Source organism: Oncorhynchus nerka, linkage group LG18, assembly GCF_034236695.1.
Source record: "Oncorhynchus nerka isolate Pitt River linkage group LG18, Oner_Uvic_2.0, whole genome shotgun sequence".
Taxonomy (NCBI): Eukaryota; Metazoa; Chordata; class Actinopteri; order Salmoniformes; family Salmonidae; genus Oncorhynchus; species Oncorhynchus nerka.
Window position 1 is genome coordinate 80,240,805 of NC_088413.1, and position 17,457 is coordinate 80,258,261.

Genomic DNA, 17,457 nt, shown 5'->3' on the forward strand with positions numbered 1-17,457 from the left:
GCTCTCTGTACGTCAACATAGGACACAGCCTCTCCAGTGGCTTCTCCTTTTACATTAGTTGACATCTTCAGTGACTGTCCATGTCGCTGCTCCTCTCTTTCCCCAGAGGAGCTGGGTTTGGTTTGATTGCTTGGTTGGTTAGCTGCTCCCAGCACAGCCGTGTGATGTTGACACATTCTCCCCGACACACACACGCATCTGAAACCTGTTCTTAGCCCTACCACATCCTTTTATGGATAGGCTATATGTTATAATTAGCCTCTCCCTTTCTGTTGAAGTGAGGTCCACTCCCAACCAGCCAGCTCACCAGCCACCAGGGCTTTCAAGTGGCTTTTCCTCTTCTATGGAACACATGTCACATGCTGGTTCTGCTGGTTTCATAAAGACTGGTGTCTCTCTGCTGGTTTCATAAAGACTGGGGTCTCTCTGGTCTCTCTGTTCTGCTGGTTTCATAAAGACTGGTGTCTCTCTGCTGGTTTCATAAAGACTGGGGTCTCTCTGGTCTCTCTGTTCTGCTGGTTTCATAAAGACTGGGGTCTCTCTGCTGGTTTCATAAAGACTGGGGTCTCTCTGCTGGTTTCATAAAGACTGGTGTCTCTCTGCTGGTTTCATAAAGACTGGGGTCTCTCTGCTGGTTTCATAAAGACTGGGGTCTCTCTGCTGGTTTCACAAAGACTGTGGTCTCTCTGCTGGTTTCATAAAGACTGGGGTCTCTCTGCTGGTTTCATAAAGACTGGGGTCTCTCTGCTGGTTTCACAAAGACTGTGGTCTCTCTGCTGGTTTCATAAAGACTGGGGTCTCTCTGCTGGTTTCATAAAGTCTGGGGTCTCTCTGCTGGTTTCATAAAGACTGGGGTCTCTCTGCTGGTTTCATAAAGACTGGGGTCTCTCTGCTGGTTTCATAAAGACTGGGGTCTCTCTGCTGGTTTCATAAAGACTGGGGTCTCTCTGATGGTTTCATAAAGACTGGGGTCTCTCTGCTGGTTTCATAAAGACTGGTGTCTCTCTGGTCTCTCTGTTCTGCTGGTTTCATAAAGGCTGGGGTCTCTCTGCTGGTTTCATGAAGACTGGGGTCTCTCTGCTCTGCTGGTTTCATAAAGACTGGGGTCTCTCTGTTCTGCTGGTTTCATAAAGACTGGGGTCTCTCTGTTCTGCTGGTTTCATAAAGACTGGGGTCTCTCTGTTCTGCTGGTTTCATAAAGACTGGGGTCTCTCTGCTGGTTTCATAAAGACTGGGGTCTCTCTGGTCTCTCTGTTCTGCTGGTTTCATAAAGGCTGGGGTCTCTCTGCTGGTTTCATGAAGACTGGGGTCTCTCTGCTCTGCTGGTTTCATAAAGACTGGGGTCTCTCTGTTCTGCTGGTTTCATAAAGACTGGGGTCTCTCTGTTCTGCTGGTTTCATAAAGACTGGGGTCTCTCTGTTCTGCTGGTTTCATAAAGACTGGGGTCTCTCTGCTGGTTTCATAAAGACTGGGGTCTCTCTGTTCTGCTGGTTTCATAAAGACTGGAGTCTCTCTGTTCTGCTGGTTTCATAAAGGCTGGGGTCTCTCTGCTCTGCTGGTTTCATAAAGACTGGGGTCTCTCTGCTCTGCTGGTTTCATAAAGACTGGGGTCTCTCTGCTGGTTTCATAAAGGCTGGGGTCTCTCTGCTGGTTTCATAAAGACTGGGGTCTCTCTGCTGGTTTCATAAAGGCTGGGGTCTCTCTGTTCTGCTGGTTTCATAAAGGCTGGGGTCTCTCTGTTCTGCTGGTTTCATAAAGGCTGGGGTCTCTCTGTTCTGCTGGTTTCATAAAGGCTGGGGTCTCTCTGCTGGTTTCATAAAGGCTGGGGTCTCTCTGTTCTGCTGGTTTCATAAAGGCTGGGGTCTCTCTGTTCTGCTGGTTTCATAAAGGCTGGGGTCTCTCTGCTGGTTTCATAAAGGCTGGGATCTCTCTGCTGGTTTCATAAAGGCTGGGGTCTCTCTGCTCTGCTGGTTTCATAAAGACTGGGGTCTCTCTGCTGGTTTCATAAAGGCTGGGGTCTCTCTGTTCTGCTGGTTTCATAAAGGCTGGGGTCTCTCTGTTCTGCTGGTTTCATAAAGGCTGGGGTCTCTCTGCTGGTTTCATAAAGGCTGGGGTCTCTCTGCTGGTTTCATAAAGGCTGGGGTCTCTCTGTTCTGCTGGTTTCATAAAGGCTGGGGTCTCTCTGTTCTGCTGGTTTCATAAAGGCTGGGGTCTCTGCTCTGCTGGTTTCATAAAGGCTGGGGTCTCTCTGTTCTGCTGGTTTCATAAAGGCTGGGGTCTCTCTGCTGGTTTCATAAAGACTGGGGTCTCTCTGTTCTGCTGGTTTCATAAAGACTGGGGTCTCTCTGTTCTGCTGGTTTCATAAAGACTGGGGTCTCTCTGTTCTGCTGGTTTCATAAAGGCTGGGGTCTCTGCTGGTTTCATAAAGGCTGGGGTCTCTCTGTTCTGCTGGTTTCATAAAGACTGGGGTCTCTCTGTTCTGCTGGTTTTATAAAGGTTGGGGTCTCTCTGTTCTGCTGGTTTCATAAAGACTGGGGTCTCTCTGCTCTGCTCCAGTTCTGCAGATTGACCTCGTATGTGTTTATGCCTGCCAGCCGTTGGGCCCTGTGTGTAATTAACCATGGTTCTCATAAAGAGTTGGCTCTCAGCGGGGTGCACAGTGTTATGGCGGGGCTAGTACTCATGCCAGCTCCCGTTTGGTCGTTCGTGTGTTGAGCTGATGGCTGTTGTAGGCAGGGAGGGAGGAAGGGAGGGAGGCAGAGAGGGAGGAAGGGAGGGAGGCAGAGAGAGAGGGCAGGGGAAGGAGGGAGGAAGGGGGAGGGAGGCAGAGAGAGAGGGCAGGGGAAGGAGGGAGGGAGGGAACGTGGGATGCAAGGGCAGATGAAGGGAGGAAAGGAGGGAGGGAGGGAGGGAGGGAGAGGGAAGGAGGGATAGAAGGATGAAGAGGGAGAAGGAGAGCGAGGGGGAAGGATGGAGGGAAGGTGGGAGAGAGGGAGGGAGAGTGGGAGAGGGATAGAAGGATGAAGAGGGAGAAGGGGAGAGAGGGGGAAGGAGGGAGAGTGGGAGAGGGATGGAAAGAGAGGGGGGCAGGGGAGAGAGAGGGGGAAGGAGGGATGGAAGGTGGGAGAGAGGGAGAGGGATGGAAAGAGAGGGGGAGAAGGAGGGAGGCAGGGAGAGAGAGAGGAGGAAGGAGGGAGGGAAGGTGGGAGAATGGGAGAGGAATGGAAAGAGAGAGGGGGAAGGAGGGAGGCAGGCAGAGAGAGAGGGGGAAGGTGGGAGAGAGGGAGAGGAATGGAAAGAGAGGGGGGGAAGGAGGGAGGCAGGGAGAGAGAGAGGGGGAAGGTGGGAGGGAAAGTGGGATGCAAGGGCAGATGGAGGGAGGAAGTGAGGGAGGGCCCAGCCCAGATGTTTCCCATCAACAGGTAGTTAGTTATCTTACTAACATGCCAGCCATGCCTGGGACGTTCCTGGAGCTGCTGCTGCAGCTCAGCTACAACACAGACAGGCTCACTGTTCTGTTCTGCTCTACTCTGTTCTACTCTACTCTGTTCTACTCTACTCTACTCTACTCTACACTACTCTACTCTGTTCTACTCTACTCTGTTCTACTCTACTCTGTTCTACTCTACTCTGTTCTACTCTACACTACTCTACTCTACTCTGTTCTACTCTACTCTACTCTACTCTGTTCTACTCTACTCTACTCTGTTCTACTCTACTCTACTCTGTTCTACTCTGTTCTACTCTACTCTGTCTCTACTCTACTCTGTTCTACTCTACTCTGTTCTACTCTACTCTGTTCTACTCTGTTCTACTCTACTGTACTCTGTTCTACTCTACTCTACTATACTCTGTTCTACTCTACTCTACTCTGTTCTACTCTACTCTACTCTGTTCTGCTCTGCTCTACTCTACTCTACTCTACTCTGCTCTGCTCTACTCTACTCTACTCTACTCTACTCTGTTCTACTCTACTCTGTTCTGCTCTGCTCTACTCTACTCTGCTCTACTCTACTCTACTCTACTCTGCTCTACTCTACTCTACTCTACTCTGTTCTACTCTACTCTGTTCTACTCTACTCTGTTCTACTCTACTCTACTCTGTCCTACTCTACTCTACTCTGTTCTACTCTACTCTGTTTTGCTCTACTCTGTTCTACTCTACTGTGTTCTACTCTACTATGTTCTACTCTACTCTGTTCTACTCTACTCTGTTCTACTCATTTCTCCTCTCCTCCCCAGACGCTCACAGACTCCCACCATCCCATCTGGGTTAGGGTTAGCTAACTAACACCATGGTAACTAACACCATGGTAACTAACTCATGTCTCCTCCCCAGACGTTCACGGCCTGGTGCAACTCCCACCTGAGGAAAGCAGGAACGCAGATCGAGAACATCGAGGAGGACTTCAGGGACGGACTGAAACTCATGCTGCTGTTGGAGGTCATATCAGGTGAGGAGGAGAGGCCTGGTGCCCACATGATGTATCTAATGGTGCCCACATGATGTATCTAATGGTGCCCACATGATGTATCTAATGGTGCCCACATGATGTATCTCTAATGGTGCCCACATGATGTATCTCTAATGGTGCCCACATGATGTATCTAATGGTGCCTACATGATGTATCTCTAATGGTGCCCACATGATGTATCTCTAATGGTGCCCACATGATGTATCTAATGGGGCCCACATGATGTATCTCTAATGGGGCCCACATGATGTATCTAATGGGGCCCACATGATGTATCTCTAATGGTGCCCACATGATGTATCTAATGGTGCCCACATGATGTATCTCTAATGGTGCCCACATGATGTATCTCTAATGGGGCCCACATGATGTATCTAATGGTGCCCACATGATGTATCTAATGGTGCCCACATGATGTATCTCTAATGGTGCCCACATGATGTATCTCTAATGGGGCCCACATGATGTATCTCTAATGGGGCCCACATGATGTATCTAATGGTGCCCACATGATGTATCTAATGGTGCCCACATGATGTATCTCTAATGGTGCCCACATGATGTATCTCTAATGGTGCCCACATGATGTATCTCTAATGGTGCCCACATGATGTATCTCTAATGGTGCCCACATGATGTATCTAATGGTGCCCACATGATGTATCTAATGGTGCCCACATGATGTATCTAATGGTGCCCACATCTATCTCTAATGGTGCCCACATGATGTATCTCTAATGGTGCCCACATGATGTATCTCTAATGGTGCCCACATGATGTATCTAATGGTGCCCACATCTATCTCTAATGGTGCCCACATGATGTATCTCTAATGGGGCCCACATGATGTATCTCTAATGGTGCCCACATGATGTATCTCTAATGGTGCCCACATGATGTATCTAATGGTGCCCACATGATGTATCTAATGGTGCCCACATGATGTATCTAATGGTGCATCTATCTCTACATGCCCACATGATGTATCTCTAATGGTGCCCACATGATGTATCTCTAATGGTGCCCACATGATGTATCTAATGGTGCCCACATCTATCTCTAATGGTGCCCACATGATGTATCTCTAATGGGGCCCACATGATGTATCTCTAATGGTGCCCACATGATGTATCTCTAATGGTGCCCACATGATGTATCTAATGGTGCCCACATGATGTATCTAATGGTGCCCACATGATGTATCTCTAATGGGGCCCACATGATGTATCTCTAATGGTGCCCACATCTATCTCTAATGGTGCCCACATGATGTATCTAATGGTGCCCACATGATGTATCTCTAATGTGGCCCACATGATGTATCTCTAATGGTGCCCACATGATGTATCTCTAATGGGGCCCACATGATGTATCTCTAATGGGGCCCACATGATGTATCTCTAATGGTGCCCACATCTATCTCTAATGGTGCCCACATGATGGTGCCCACATGATGTATCTCTAATGGGGCCCACATGATGTATCTCTAATGGTGCCCACATGATGTATCTCTAATGGGGCCCACATCTATCTCTAATGGGGCCCACATGATGTATCTCTAATGGTGCCCACATGATGTATCTCTAATGGTGCCCACATGATGTATCTCTAATGGTGCCCACATGATGTATCTCTAATGGTGCCCACATGATGTATCTCTAATGGTGCCCACATGATGTATCTCTAATGGTGCCCATTATGTATCTAATGCCCACATGATGTATCTAATGGGCCCACATGATGTATCTCTAATGGTGCCCACATGATGTATCTCTAATGGTGCCCACATGATGTAGCTCTAATGGTGCCCACATGATGTATCTCTAATGGTGCCCACATGATGTATCTAATGGGGCCCACATGATGTATCTAATGGGGCCCACATGATGTATCTCTAATGGGGCCCACATGATGTATCTAATGGTGCCTACATGATGTATATCTAATGGTGCCCACATGATGTATCTCTAATGGTGCCCACATGATGTATCTAATGGTGCCCACATGATGTATCTCTAATGGTGCCCACATGATGTATCTCTAATGGTGCCCACATGATGTATCTAATGGTGCCCACATGATGTATCTAATGGTGCCCACATGATGTATCTAATGGTGCCCACATGATGTATCTCTAATGGTGCCTACATGATGTATCTAATGGTGCCCACATGATGTATCTAATGGTGCCCACATGATGTATCTCTAATGGTGCCCACATGGTGTATCTAATGGTGCCCACATGATGTATATCTAATGGTGCCCACATCTATCTCTAATGGTGCCCACATGATGTATCTCTAATGGTGCCTACATGATGTATCTCTAATGGGGCCCACATGATGTATCTAATGGGGCCCACATGATGTATCTCTAATGGTGCCCACATGATGTATCTAATGGTGCCCACATGATGTATCTCTAATGGTGCCCACATGATGTATCTCTAATGGGGCCCACATGATGTATCTAATGGTGCCCACATGATGTATCTAATGGTGCCCACATGATGTATCTCTAATGGTGCCCACATGATGTATCTCTAATGGTGCCCACATGATGTATCTCTAATGGGGCCCACATGATGTATCTAATGGTGCCCACATGATGTATCTAATGGTGCCCACATGATGTATCTCTAATGGTGCCCACATGATGTATCTCTAATGGTGCCCACATGATGTATCTCTAATGGTGCCCACATGATGTATCTCTAATGGTGCCCACATGATGTATCTCTAATGGTGCCCACATGATGTATCTAATGGTGCCCACATGATGTATCTAATGGTGCCCACATCTATCTCTAATGGTGCCCACATGATGTATCTCTAATGGTGCCCACATGATGTATCTCTAATGGTGCCCACATGATGTATCTAATGGTGCCCACATCTATCTCTAATGGTGCCCACATGATGTATCTCTAATGGGGCCCACATGATGTATCTCTAATGGTGCCCACATGATGTATCTCTAATGGTGCCCACATGATGTATCTAATGGTGCCCACATGATGTATCTAATGGTGCCCACATGATGTATCTAATGGTGCCCACATCTATCTCTAATGGTGCCCACATGATGTATCTCTAATGGTGCCCACATGATGTATCTCTAATGGTGCCCACATGATGTATCTAATGGTGCCCACATCTATCTCTAATGGTGCCCACATGATGTATCTCTAATGGGGCCCACATGATGTATCTCTAATGGTGCCCACATGATGTATCTCTAATGGTGCCCACATGATGTATCTAATGGTGCCCACATGATGTATCTAATGGTGCCCACATGATGTATCTCTAATGGGGCCCACATGATGTATCTCTAATGGTGCCCACATCTATCTCTAATGGTGCCCACATGATGTATCTAATGGTGCCCACATGATGTATCTCTAATGTGGCCCACATGATGTATCTCTAATGGTGCCCACATGATGTATCTCTAATGGGGCCCACATGATGTATCTCTAATGGGGCCCACATGATGTATCTCTAATGGTGCCCACATCTATCTCTAATGGTGCCCACATGATGTATCTAATGGTGCCCACATGATGTATCTCTAATGGGGCCCACATGATGTATCTCTAATGGTGCCCACATGATGTATCTCTAATGGGGCCCACATGATGTATCTCTAATGGTGCCCACATCTATCTCTAATGGGGCCCACATGATGTATCTCTAATGGTGCCCACATGATGTATCTCTAATGGTGCCCACATGATGTATCTCTAATGGTGCCCACATGATGTATCTAATGGTGCCCACATGATGTATCTCTAATGGGGCCCACATGATGTATCTCTAATGGTGCCCACATGGTGTATCTCTAATGGTGCCCACATGATGTATCTCTAATGGTGCCCACATTATGTATCTAATGGGGCCCACATGATGTATCTAATGGTGCCCACATGATGTATCTCTAATGGTGCCCACATGATGTATCTCTAATGGTGCCCACATGATGTATCTCTAATGGTGCCCACATGATGTATCTCTAATGGTGCCCACATGATGTATCTAATGGGGCCCACATGATGTATCTAATGGGGCCCACATGATGTATCTCTAATGGGGCCCACATGATGTATCTAATGGTGCCTACATGATGTATATCTAATGGTGCCCACATGATGTATCTCTAATGGTGCCCACATGATGTATCTAATGGTGCCCACATGATGTATCTCTAATGGTGCCCACATGATGTATCTCTAATGGTGCCCACATGATGTATCTAATGGTGCCCACATGATGTATCTAATGGTGCCCACATGATGTATCTAATGGTGCCCACATGATGTATCTCGAATGGTGCCTACATGATGTATCTAATGGTGCCCACATGATGTATCTAATGGTGCCCACATGATGTATCTCTAATGGTGCCCACATGGTGTATCTAATGGTGCCCACATGATGTATATCTAATGGTGCCCACATCTATCTCTAATGGTGCCCACATGATGTATCTCTAATGGTGCCTACATGATGTATCTCTAATGGGGCCCACATGATGTATCTAATGGTGCCTACATGATGTATCTCTAATGGTGCCTACATGATGTATCTCTAATGGTGCCTACATGATGTATCTCTAATGGTGCCTACATGATGTATCTCTAATGGTGCCTACATGATGTATCTAATGGTGCCTACATGATGTATCTCTAATGGTGCCTACATGATGTATCTAATGGTGCCCACATCTATCTCTAATGGTGCCCACATGATGTATCTCTAATGGTGCCTACATGATGTATCTCTAATGGTGCCTACATGATGTATCTCTAATGGTGCCTACATGATGTATCTCTAATGGTGCCTACATGATGTATCTAATGGTGCCTACATGATGTATCTCTAATGGGGCCCACATGATGTATCTAATGGTGCCTACATGATGTATCTCTAATGGGGCCCACATGATGTATCTAATGGTGCCTACATGATGTATCTAATGGTGCCTACATGATGTATCTCTAATGGGGCCCACATGATGTATCTCTAATGGTGCCTACATTATGTATCTAATGGTGCCCACATGATGTATCTCTAATGGGGCCCACATGATGTATCTAATGGTGCCCACATGATGTATCTCTAATGGGGCCCACATGCTGTATCTCTAATAGCAGAGAACAGAGATATTCACAGCAGAGCCCAGTCCATGTATTTCAATGACGGTGAACATATGGGTATGCGCTGGAAAAACTCAACATCACAGAACTTTTCCCAAATTCAAACTTTTGTCAGACTTGGCATTGATGCCAGGATGTGTGTATGTGATCTACTAACACTGTAGCCTACAGCATACCCACAGGAACATAGCAACAGGAACATAGCAACAGGAACATAACAACAGGAACATAACAACAGGAACATAGTAACAGGAACATATCAACAGGAACATAGAAACAGGAACATAACAACAGGAACATAGCAACAGGAACATAGCAACAGGAACATAACAACAGGAACATAACAACAGGAACATAGCAACAGGAACATAACAACAGGAATATAGTAACAGGAACATAGCAACAGGAACATAGCAACAGGAACATAGCAACAGGAACATAGCAACAGGAACATAGTAACAGGAACATAACAACAGGAACATAGCAACAGGAACATAACAACAGGAACATAGCAACAGGAACGTAGTAACAGGAACATAGCAACAGGAACATAGCAACAGGAACATAACAACAGGAACATAGCAACAGGAACATAGTAACAGGAACATAACAACAGGAACATAGCAACAGGAGCATAACAACAGGAACATAACAACAGGAACATAACAACAGGAACATAACAACAGGAACATAGCAACAGGAGCATAACAACAGGAACATAACAACAGGAATATAACAACAGGGGAACATAACAACAGGAACATAGCAACAGGAGCATAACAACAGGAACATAACAACAGGAACATAACAACAGGAACATAACAACAGGAACATAGCAACAGGAACATAGCAACAGGAACATAACAACAGGAACATAACAACAGGAACATAGCAACAGGAACATAACAACAGGAACATAACAACAGGAACATAACAACAGGAACATAGCAACAGGAACATAGCAACAGGAACATAACAACAGGAACATAACAACAGGAACATAGCAACAGGAACATAACAACAGGAACAGAGCAACAGGAACAGAGCAACAGGAACAGAGCAACAGGAACAGAGCAACAGGAACATAGCAACAGGAACATAACAACATGAACATAGCAACAGGAGCATAACAACAGGATATGTCTCTATCCTCACTGCCTCAGGATGTCTTTTTCACAATTTCAGAGTGTTATTTTGACATCTTAGTGTGGAAGCATCATATTTATAACTACAGCATTTCCTGCTGTGATCATCTTGCAACAACAGGATGATCAAATTATGATACTGCACCTGTAGATATTTTATATAAAGGTAAATTATACAGGTTTAACATCTCACTCCACAGTCTCATAAGTCTGACCCTTAACCCCTTGACCCCTTCTGTCTGTTTCCTGTCCAGGAGAGCGCTTGGCCAAACCAGAGAGAGGGAAGATGAGAGTTCACAAGATCTCCAACGTCAACAAAGCTCTCCACTACATCACCAGTAAAGGAGTCAAGCTGGTGTCCATCGGAGCTGAGGGTGAGTTCAACAATATCCTGGTCACTATTGACACTGACTGGACTATAGTACACTAGACTGTAGTACACTAGACTGTAGTAAACTAGACTGTAGTAAACTAGACTGTAGTACACTAGACTGTAGTACACTAGACTGTAGTACACTAGACTGTAGTAAACTAGACTGTAGTAGACTAGACTGTAGTACACTAGACTGTAGTAAACTAGACTAGTAAACTAGACTGTAGTACACAAGACTGTAGTACACTAGACTGTAGTAAACTAGACTGTAGTACACTAGACTGTAGTACACTAGACTGTAGTACACTAGACTGTAGTACACTAGACTGTAGTAAACTAGACTGTAGTACACAAGACTGTAGTACACAAGACTGTAGTACACTCGACTGTAGTAAACTAGACTGTAGTACACTAGAATGTAGTAAACTAGACTGTAGTACACTAGACTGTAGTACACTAGACTGTAGTAAACAAGACTGTAGTACACAAGACTGTAGTACACAAGACTGTAGTACACTAGACTGTAGTAAACTAGACTGTAGTACACTAGACTGTAGTAAACTAGACTGTAGTAAACAAGACTGTAGTAAACTAGACAGTAGTACACAAGACTGTAGTACACTAGACTGTAGTAAACTAGACTGTAGTACACAAGACTGTAGTACACTCGACTGTAGTAAACTAGACTGTAGTACACAAGACTGTAGTACACTCGACTGTAGTAAACTAGACTGTAGTCCACTACATCACCAGTAAAGGAGTCAAGCTGGTGTCAATTTGAGCTGAGGGTTGAAAACCTTAAAGTCTGTAAATAAATAAATGGACAACGTGACTGACACACTTCTGCATTAATTTAGATAGAGTGCAGAACCTGATGACATAATACTGGACTGTCTATATACACAGTAATCTAATGTAGCAATGAAAGAAATCCCTGAAATTAGATCCCCCCCCTCCCTCCCCTACATACTGGTTTTCACGAGAAAGAGGCACTGTTCAAACAATCTAGTAAATGTGGAGGAGGAGCTAAGACGGATGGATAAGATGGATAAGATGGATAAGATGGATAAGATGGATAAGATGGCGCCGGAGGAGATGGCTGCCATTTTAACGGGCTCCTAACCAATCGTGTTATTCTGTATGTTTTTTTGCGGTGTTTGTAACCATTTTTGTACATAATGTTTCCTGCCAGCGTCTCTTATGACCGAGCTTCTGGACATCAGAACAGAACTCATCTCGGACTGGACAAAGATTTTTTCTTTAACGAATTGGAGGTCGAAAGATTAACGGCTCCTACCGGACCAGGCCCAAATCCCTGTCCTGAAGAGGAGACGCCCAATACCTTTACCTTACCATCCGTCCTACTGGCGAATGAGCAATCACTGGAGAATAAACTGGATGAGCTTCGTTCGAGACTATCCTTCCAACGGGACATTAAAAACTGTGTTATCTTATGTTTCACCGAGTCGTGGTTGAACGAGGACAGTTGGCTGGGTTTTCCATGCATCGGCATGACAGAACAGCAACCTCCAGTAAGACGAGGGGTGGTGGTGTGTGTCTATTTGTCAACAACAGCTGGTGCGTAACTAATATTAAAGATGTCTCGAGGTTTTGCTCGGCTGAGGTAGAGTACCTCATGATAAGCTGTAGACCACACTATTTACCAAGAGAGTTCTCATCTATATTTTTCGTAGCTGTCTATTTACCACCACAAAATGATGCAGGCACTAGGACCACACTCAACGAGCTGTATAAGGCCATGAACAAGCAAGTAGCCGGGGACTTTAAAGCAGGAAAACTTAAATCTGTTTTACCTAATTTCTACCAGTATGTCACATGTGCTACCTCAGGGAAAAAAACTCTACACCACCTTTTACTCCACACACAGAGACGCATACAAAGCTCTCCCTCACCCTCCATTTGGCAAATCTAACCATAATTCTATCCTCCTAATTCCTGTTTACAAGCAAAAACTCAAGCAGGAAGCACCAGTGTCTTGCTCAATACAGAAGTGGTCTGATGACGCGGATGCTAAGCTACAGGACCGATTTGCTAGCACAGACTGGAATATGTTCCGGGATTCATCCGATGGCTTTGAGGAGTACACCACATCAGTAACCCCACAGTGACCGTTCGTACATATCCCAACTAGAAGCCATGGATTACAGGCAACATCCACACTGAGCTAAAGGTTAGAGCTGCCGCTCTCAAGGAACGGGACACTAATCTGGGAGCTTATAAGAAATCTCACTATGCCCTCAGACGAACCATCAAACAGGCAAAGCGTCAACACAGGACTAAGATTGAATCCTACTACACCTGCTCTGACGTTCTTCGGATGTGGCAGGGCTTGCAAACTATTACAGGCTACAAAGGGAAACCCAGCCGTGAGCTGCCCAGTGACACGAGCCTACCAGACAAGCTAAATACCTTCTATGCTCACTTCACTGCAAGCAACCCTGAACCATGAATGAGAACACCAGCTGTTCCGGATGACTGTGTGATCACGTTCTCTGTAGCCGACGTGAGTAAGACCAGGTCAACATTCACAAGGCCGCAGGGCCAGACGGATTATCCGGACGCGTACTCCAAGCATGTGCTGACAAATTGGCAACTGTCTACACTTTCATTTTCAACCTCTCCCTGACCGTGTCTGTAATACCTACATGTTTCAAGCAGACCTCCATTGTCCCTGTTCCCAAGAACGCCAAGGTAACTCGCCTAAATGACTACCGCCCCACAGCACTCACGTCTGTAGCCATGAAGTGCTTTGAAAGGCTGGTCATGGCTCACATCAACACCATTATCCTAGAAACCCTAGACCCACTCCAATTTGCATACCGCCCAAACAGATCCACAGATGATGCAATCTCGATTGCACTCCACACTACCATTTCCCACCTGGACAAAAGGAACACCTACGTGAGAATGCTGTTCATTTGACTACAGCTCAGCATTCAACACCATAGTGCCATAAACGCTCATCACTAAGCTTAAGATCCTGGGGACTAAAGGATCCTAAGCGGCTCTGCAACTTGATCCTGGACTTCCTGACGGCCCCCTCCAGGTAGCAACACATCCACTACACAGATTCTCAACATGGGGCCCCTCAGGGGTTTTACGCTTAGTCCTTTCCTTCACCCACGACTACAGCACCATCAATTAAGTTTGCCGACAACACAGTGGTGATAGGTCTGATCACCGACAATGATGAGAACAGCCTACAGGGATGAGGTCAGAGACCTGGCAGTGTGGTGCCAGGACAACAAACTCTCCCTCAACGTGAGCAAAACAAAAGAGCTGATCGGTGGAGATGATCGGTGGACAGTCATGAAGAGGGCACGACAACACCTATTCCCCCTCAGGAGACTGAAAAGATTTAGCATGGGTCCTCAGATCCTCAACAAGTTCTACAGCTGCACCATCGAGAGCATGGTTGCATCACAACAGCGCCCAAGCCTTTAGGTAATCAGTTAATCTAATTAGATTTTGGTGTTTTATTGGGATCCCCATTAGCTGTTGCAAAAGCTGCAGCTACTCTTCCTGGGGTCCACACAGAACACAGAACACAGAACACAGAACACAGAACACAAAACACAAACACAAAACACAGAACACAGAACACAGAACACAAAACACAAAACACAAAACACAAAACACAAAACACAAAACACAAAACACAAAACACAAAACACAGAACACAGAACACAGAACACAGAACACAGAGCACAGAACACAAAACACAAAACACAAAACACAAAACACAAAACACAGAACACAGAACACAGAACACAAAACACAAAAAAGGCAAAACACAAAACAATAAAACACAAAAACTATCAAAACACAAAACACAAAACACAGAACTTTATCAGAACACATAAACACAAACACAAAACACAAAACACAAAACACGTGAAAACTTTATCAAAACACATAAAACACAGAACACAAACACAGGAACACAGAAGGTGTTGAACAGAGGTGTTGCTTTATCTGCCCTCATATCAATACATACACACAAACTACACACAAACAAGGATAGGTACATTTTTAAAAGGGGGAGAGGTTGTGCATGAGGTGTTGCTTTATCTGCCCTCATATCAATACATACACACAAACTATCTAGGTCCAATAGGGAGAGGTGTTGTGCCGTGAGGTGTTGCTTTATCTGCCCTCATATCAATACATACACACAAACTATCTAGGTCCAATAGGGGAGAGGCGTTGTGCCGTGAGGTGTTGCTTTATCTGCCCTCATATCAATACATACACACAAACTATCTAGGTCCAATAGGGGAGAGGCGTTGTGCCGTGAGGTGTTGCTTTATCTGCCCTCATATCAATACATACACACAAACTATCTAGGTCCAATAGGGGAGAGGCGTTGTGCCGTGAGGTGTTGCTTTCTGAAACCAGGTTTGCTGTTTATTTGAGCAATATGAGATGGAAGGAAATTCCATGCAATAAGGGCTCTATATAATACTGTACGCTTTCTTGAAATTGTTCTGGATTTGGGGACTATGAAAAGACCCCCTGTGTTGCATGTCTGGTGGGGTAAGTGTGTGTGCCAGGTCTGTGTGTAAGTTCACTATGCAAACAATTCGGGATTTAACTCATTAAAGTTTCTCATAAAAAGAAGTGATGCAGTCAGTCTCTCCTCAACTCTTAGCCAAGAGAGAGACTGGCAGCATAGTATTTATATCAGTCCTCTGATTATGATTAAGAGCAAAAAGACTCTCAGACCATGAGAAACAAGATTATCTTGTCTGATGAAACCAAGACTAAACTCTTTGGCCTGAATGCCAAGCGTCACGTCTGGAGAAAACCTGGCACCATCCCTACGGTGAAGCATGGTGGTGACAGCATCATGCTGTAGGGATGTTTCCAGTGGCAGGGAGACTAGTCAGGATCGAGGCAAAGATGAACGTTGCAAAGTACAAAGAGATCCTTGATGAAAATCTGCTCCAGAGCGCTCAGGACCTCAGACTAGAGGCAAAGGTTCACCTTCCAACAGGACACCTAAGGACACAGCCAAGATAAAGCAGGATTGGCTTTGGTACAAGTCTCTGAATGTCCTTGAGTTTCCCGGACTTGAATCCGATTGAGTATCTCTGGAGAGTCCTGAAAATAGCTGTGCCGAGCTTGAGAGGATCTGCAGAGAAGAATGGGGGGAAACTACCCAAATACAGGGGTGAAAAGCTTGTAGTTTCATACCCAAGAAAACTCTAGACTGTAATCGCTGCCAAAGGTGCTTCAACAAAGTACTGAGTAAGGCGGTTTGAATACTTATGTAAATGAAAAACGATCAACTATCAAACTATTGCTTTGTCATTATGGGGTATTGTGATGTCATTATGGGGTATTGTGATGTCATTATGGGGTATTGTGATGTCATTATGGGGTATTGTGTGTAGATTGATGAGGGAAAAAAACAATTTTAATCAAGTTTAGAATAAGACTGTAATCTAATAAAATTTTGAAAAAGTTAAAGGGTCTGAATCCGAAGGTATTTTATTCCCTTTAGCTGAACCCAAAACAACCTCTCCTCTCAGACACTGTCAGCAACCAGGTCCTCTGGACTTTACTGTAGTTGGAAGCTGGTGTGTGTGTGTGTGTGTGTGTGTGTGTGTGTGTGTGTGTGTGTGTGTGTGTGTGTGTGTGTGTGTGTGTGTGACTGTGTCCGTGGCGATCACACTTGTAGCTTCACACATGACCGCATCCCTCAAAAGCATTGTTGGGTCGCTCCCCCTCTATTACCCTCCCCCATCTCCTCTCCTACCCCTCAGAAGCTGAGCTAAAGAGGTTCATTGATTACAGCCTGAGGGTCAATTAATGGATCTGACCCATCTGCCCCACCCCCCTACTCCCTGGGGTCCCCTATCTCTCTCTGCGTGTCAGTTTTTCTGGCTGTCTGTCTCTCTCTCTCTCTCTCTCTGTCTGTCTCTATTTCTCTCTTTCTGTCTTTAATTCTTCGTGTTGTTGTTTGTTTAGTGTTTTCCAATTTTCCCAGAAGTGGTTAGATTCTATGGATTCTTCAATTACATTGAGCTGATTTCTGACGTGCTGTTCCTTGTTTTTCCGTAGTGTATTTCTGTATTGTTTTAGTGATTCACCATAGTGAAGGCGTAGACTCAGGTTTTCTGGGTCTCTATGTTTTTGGTTGGACAGGTTTCTCATTTCTTTCTTAGGTTTTTGCATTCTTCGTCAAACCACTTCTCTTTTTTTCTTAAGTTGTCTGCGTGACATTTTTAGATTTCATAGGGAAGCTGAAAGGTTGAATATTTTTATTAATGTTTATTGAC

At 45.2% G+C, this 17,457-nt stretch overlaps 1 protein-coding gene across 1 annotated transcript in view; it reads left to right on the forward strand.

Moving 5' to 3' along the window:
* The window catches only part of actn1 (actinin, alpha 1), a 124,243-nt gene that overhangs the window by 33,597 nt on the left and 73,189 nt on the right, over positions 1–17,457 (forward strand). Inside the window, 2 exon segments of the mRNA XM_065003382.1 lie at positions 4,340–4,454; positions 11,034–11,153. Coding sequence (XP_064859454.1) covers positions 4,340–4,454; positions 11,034–11,153 — 235 coding nt within the window.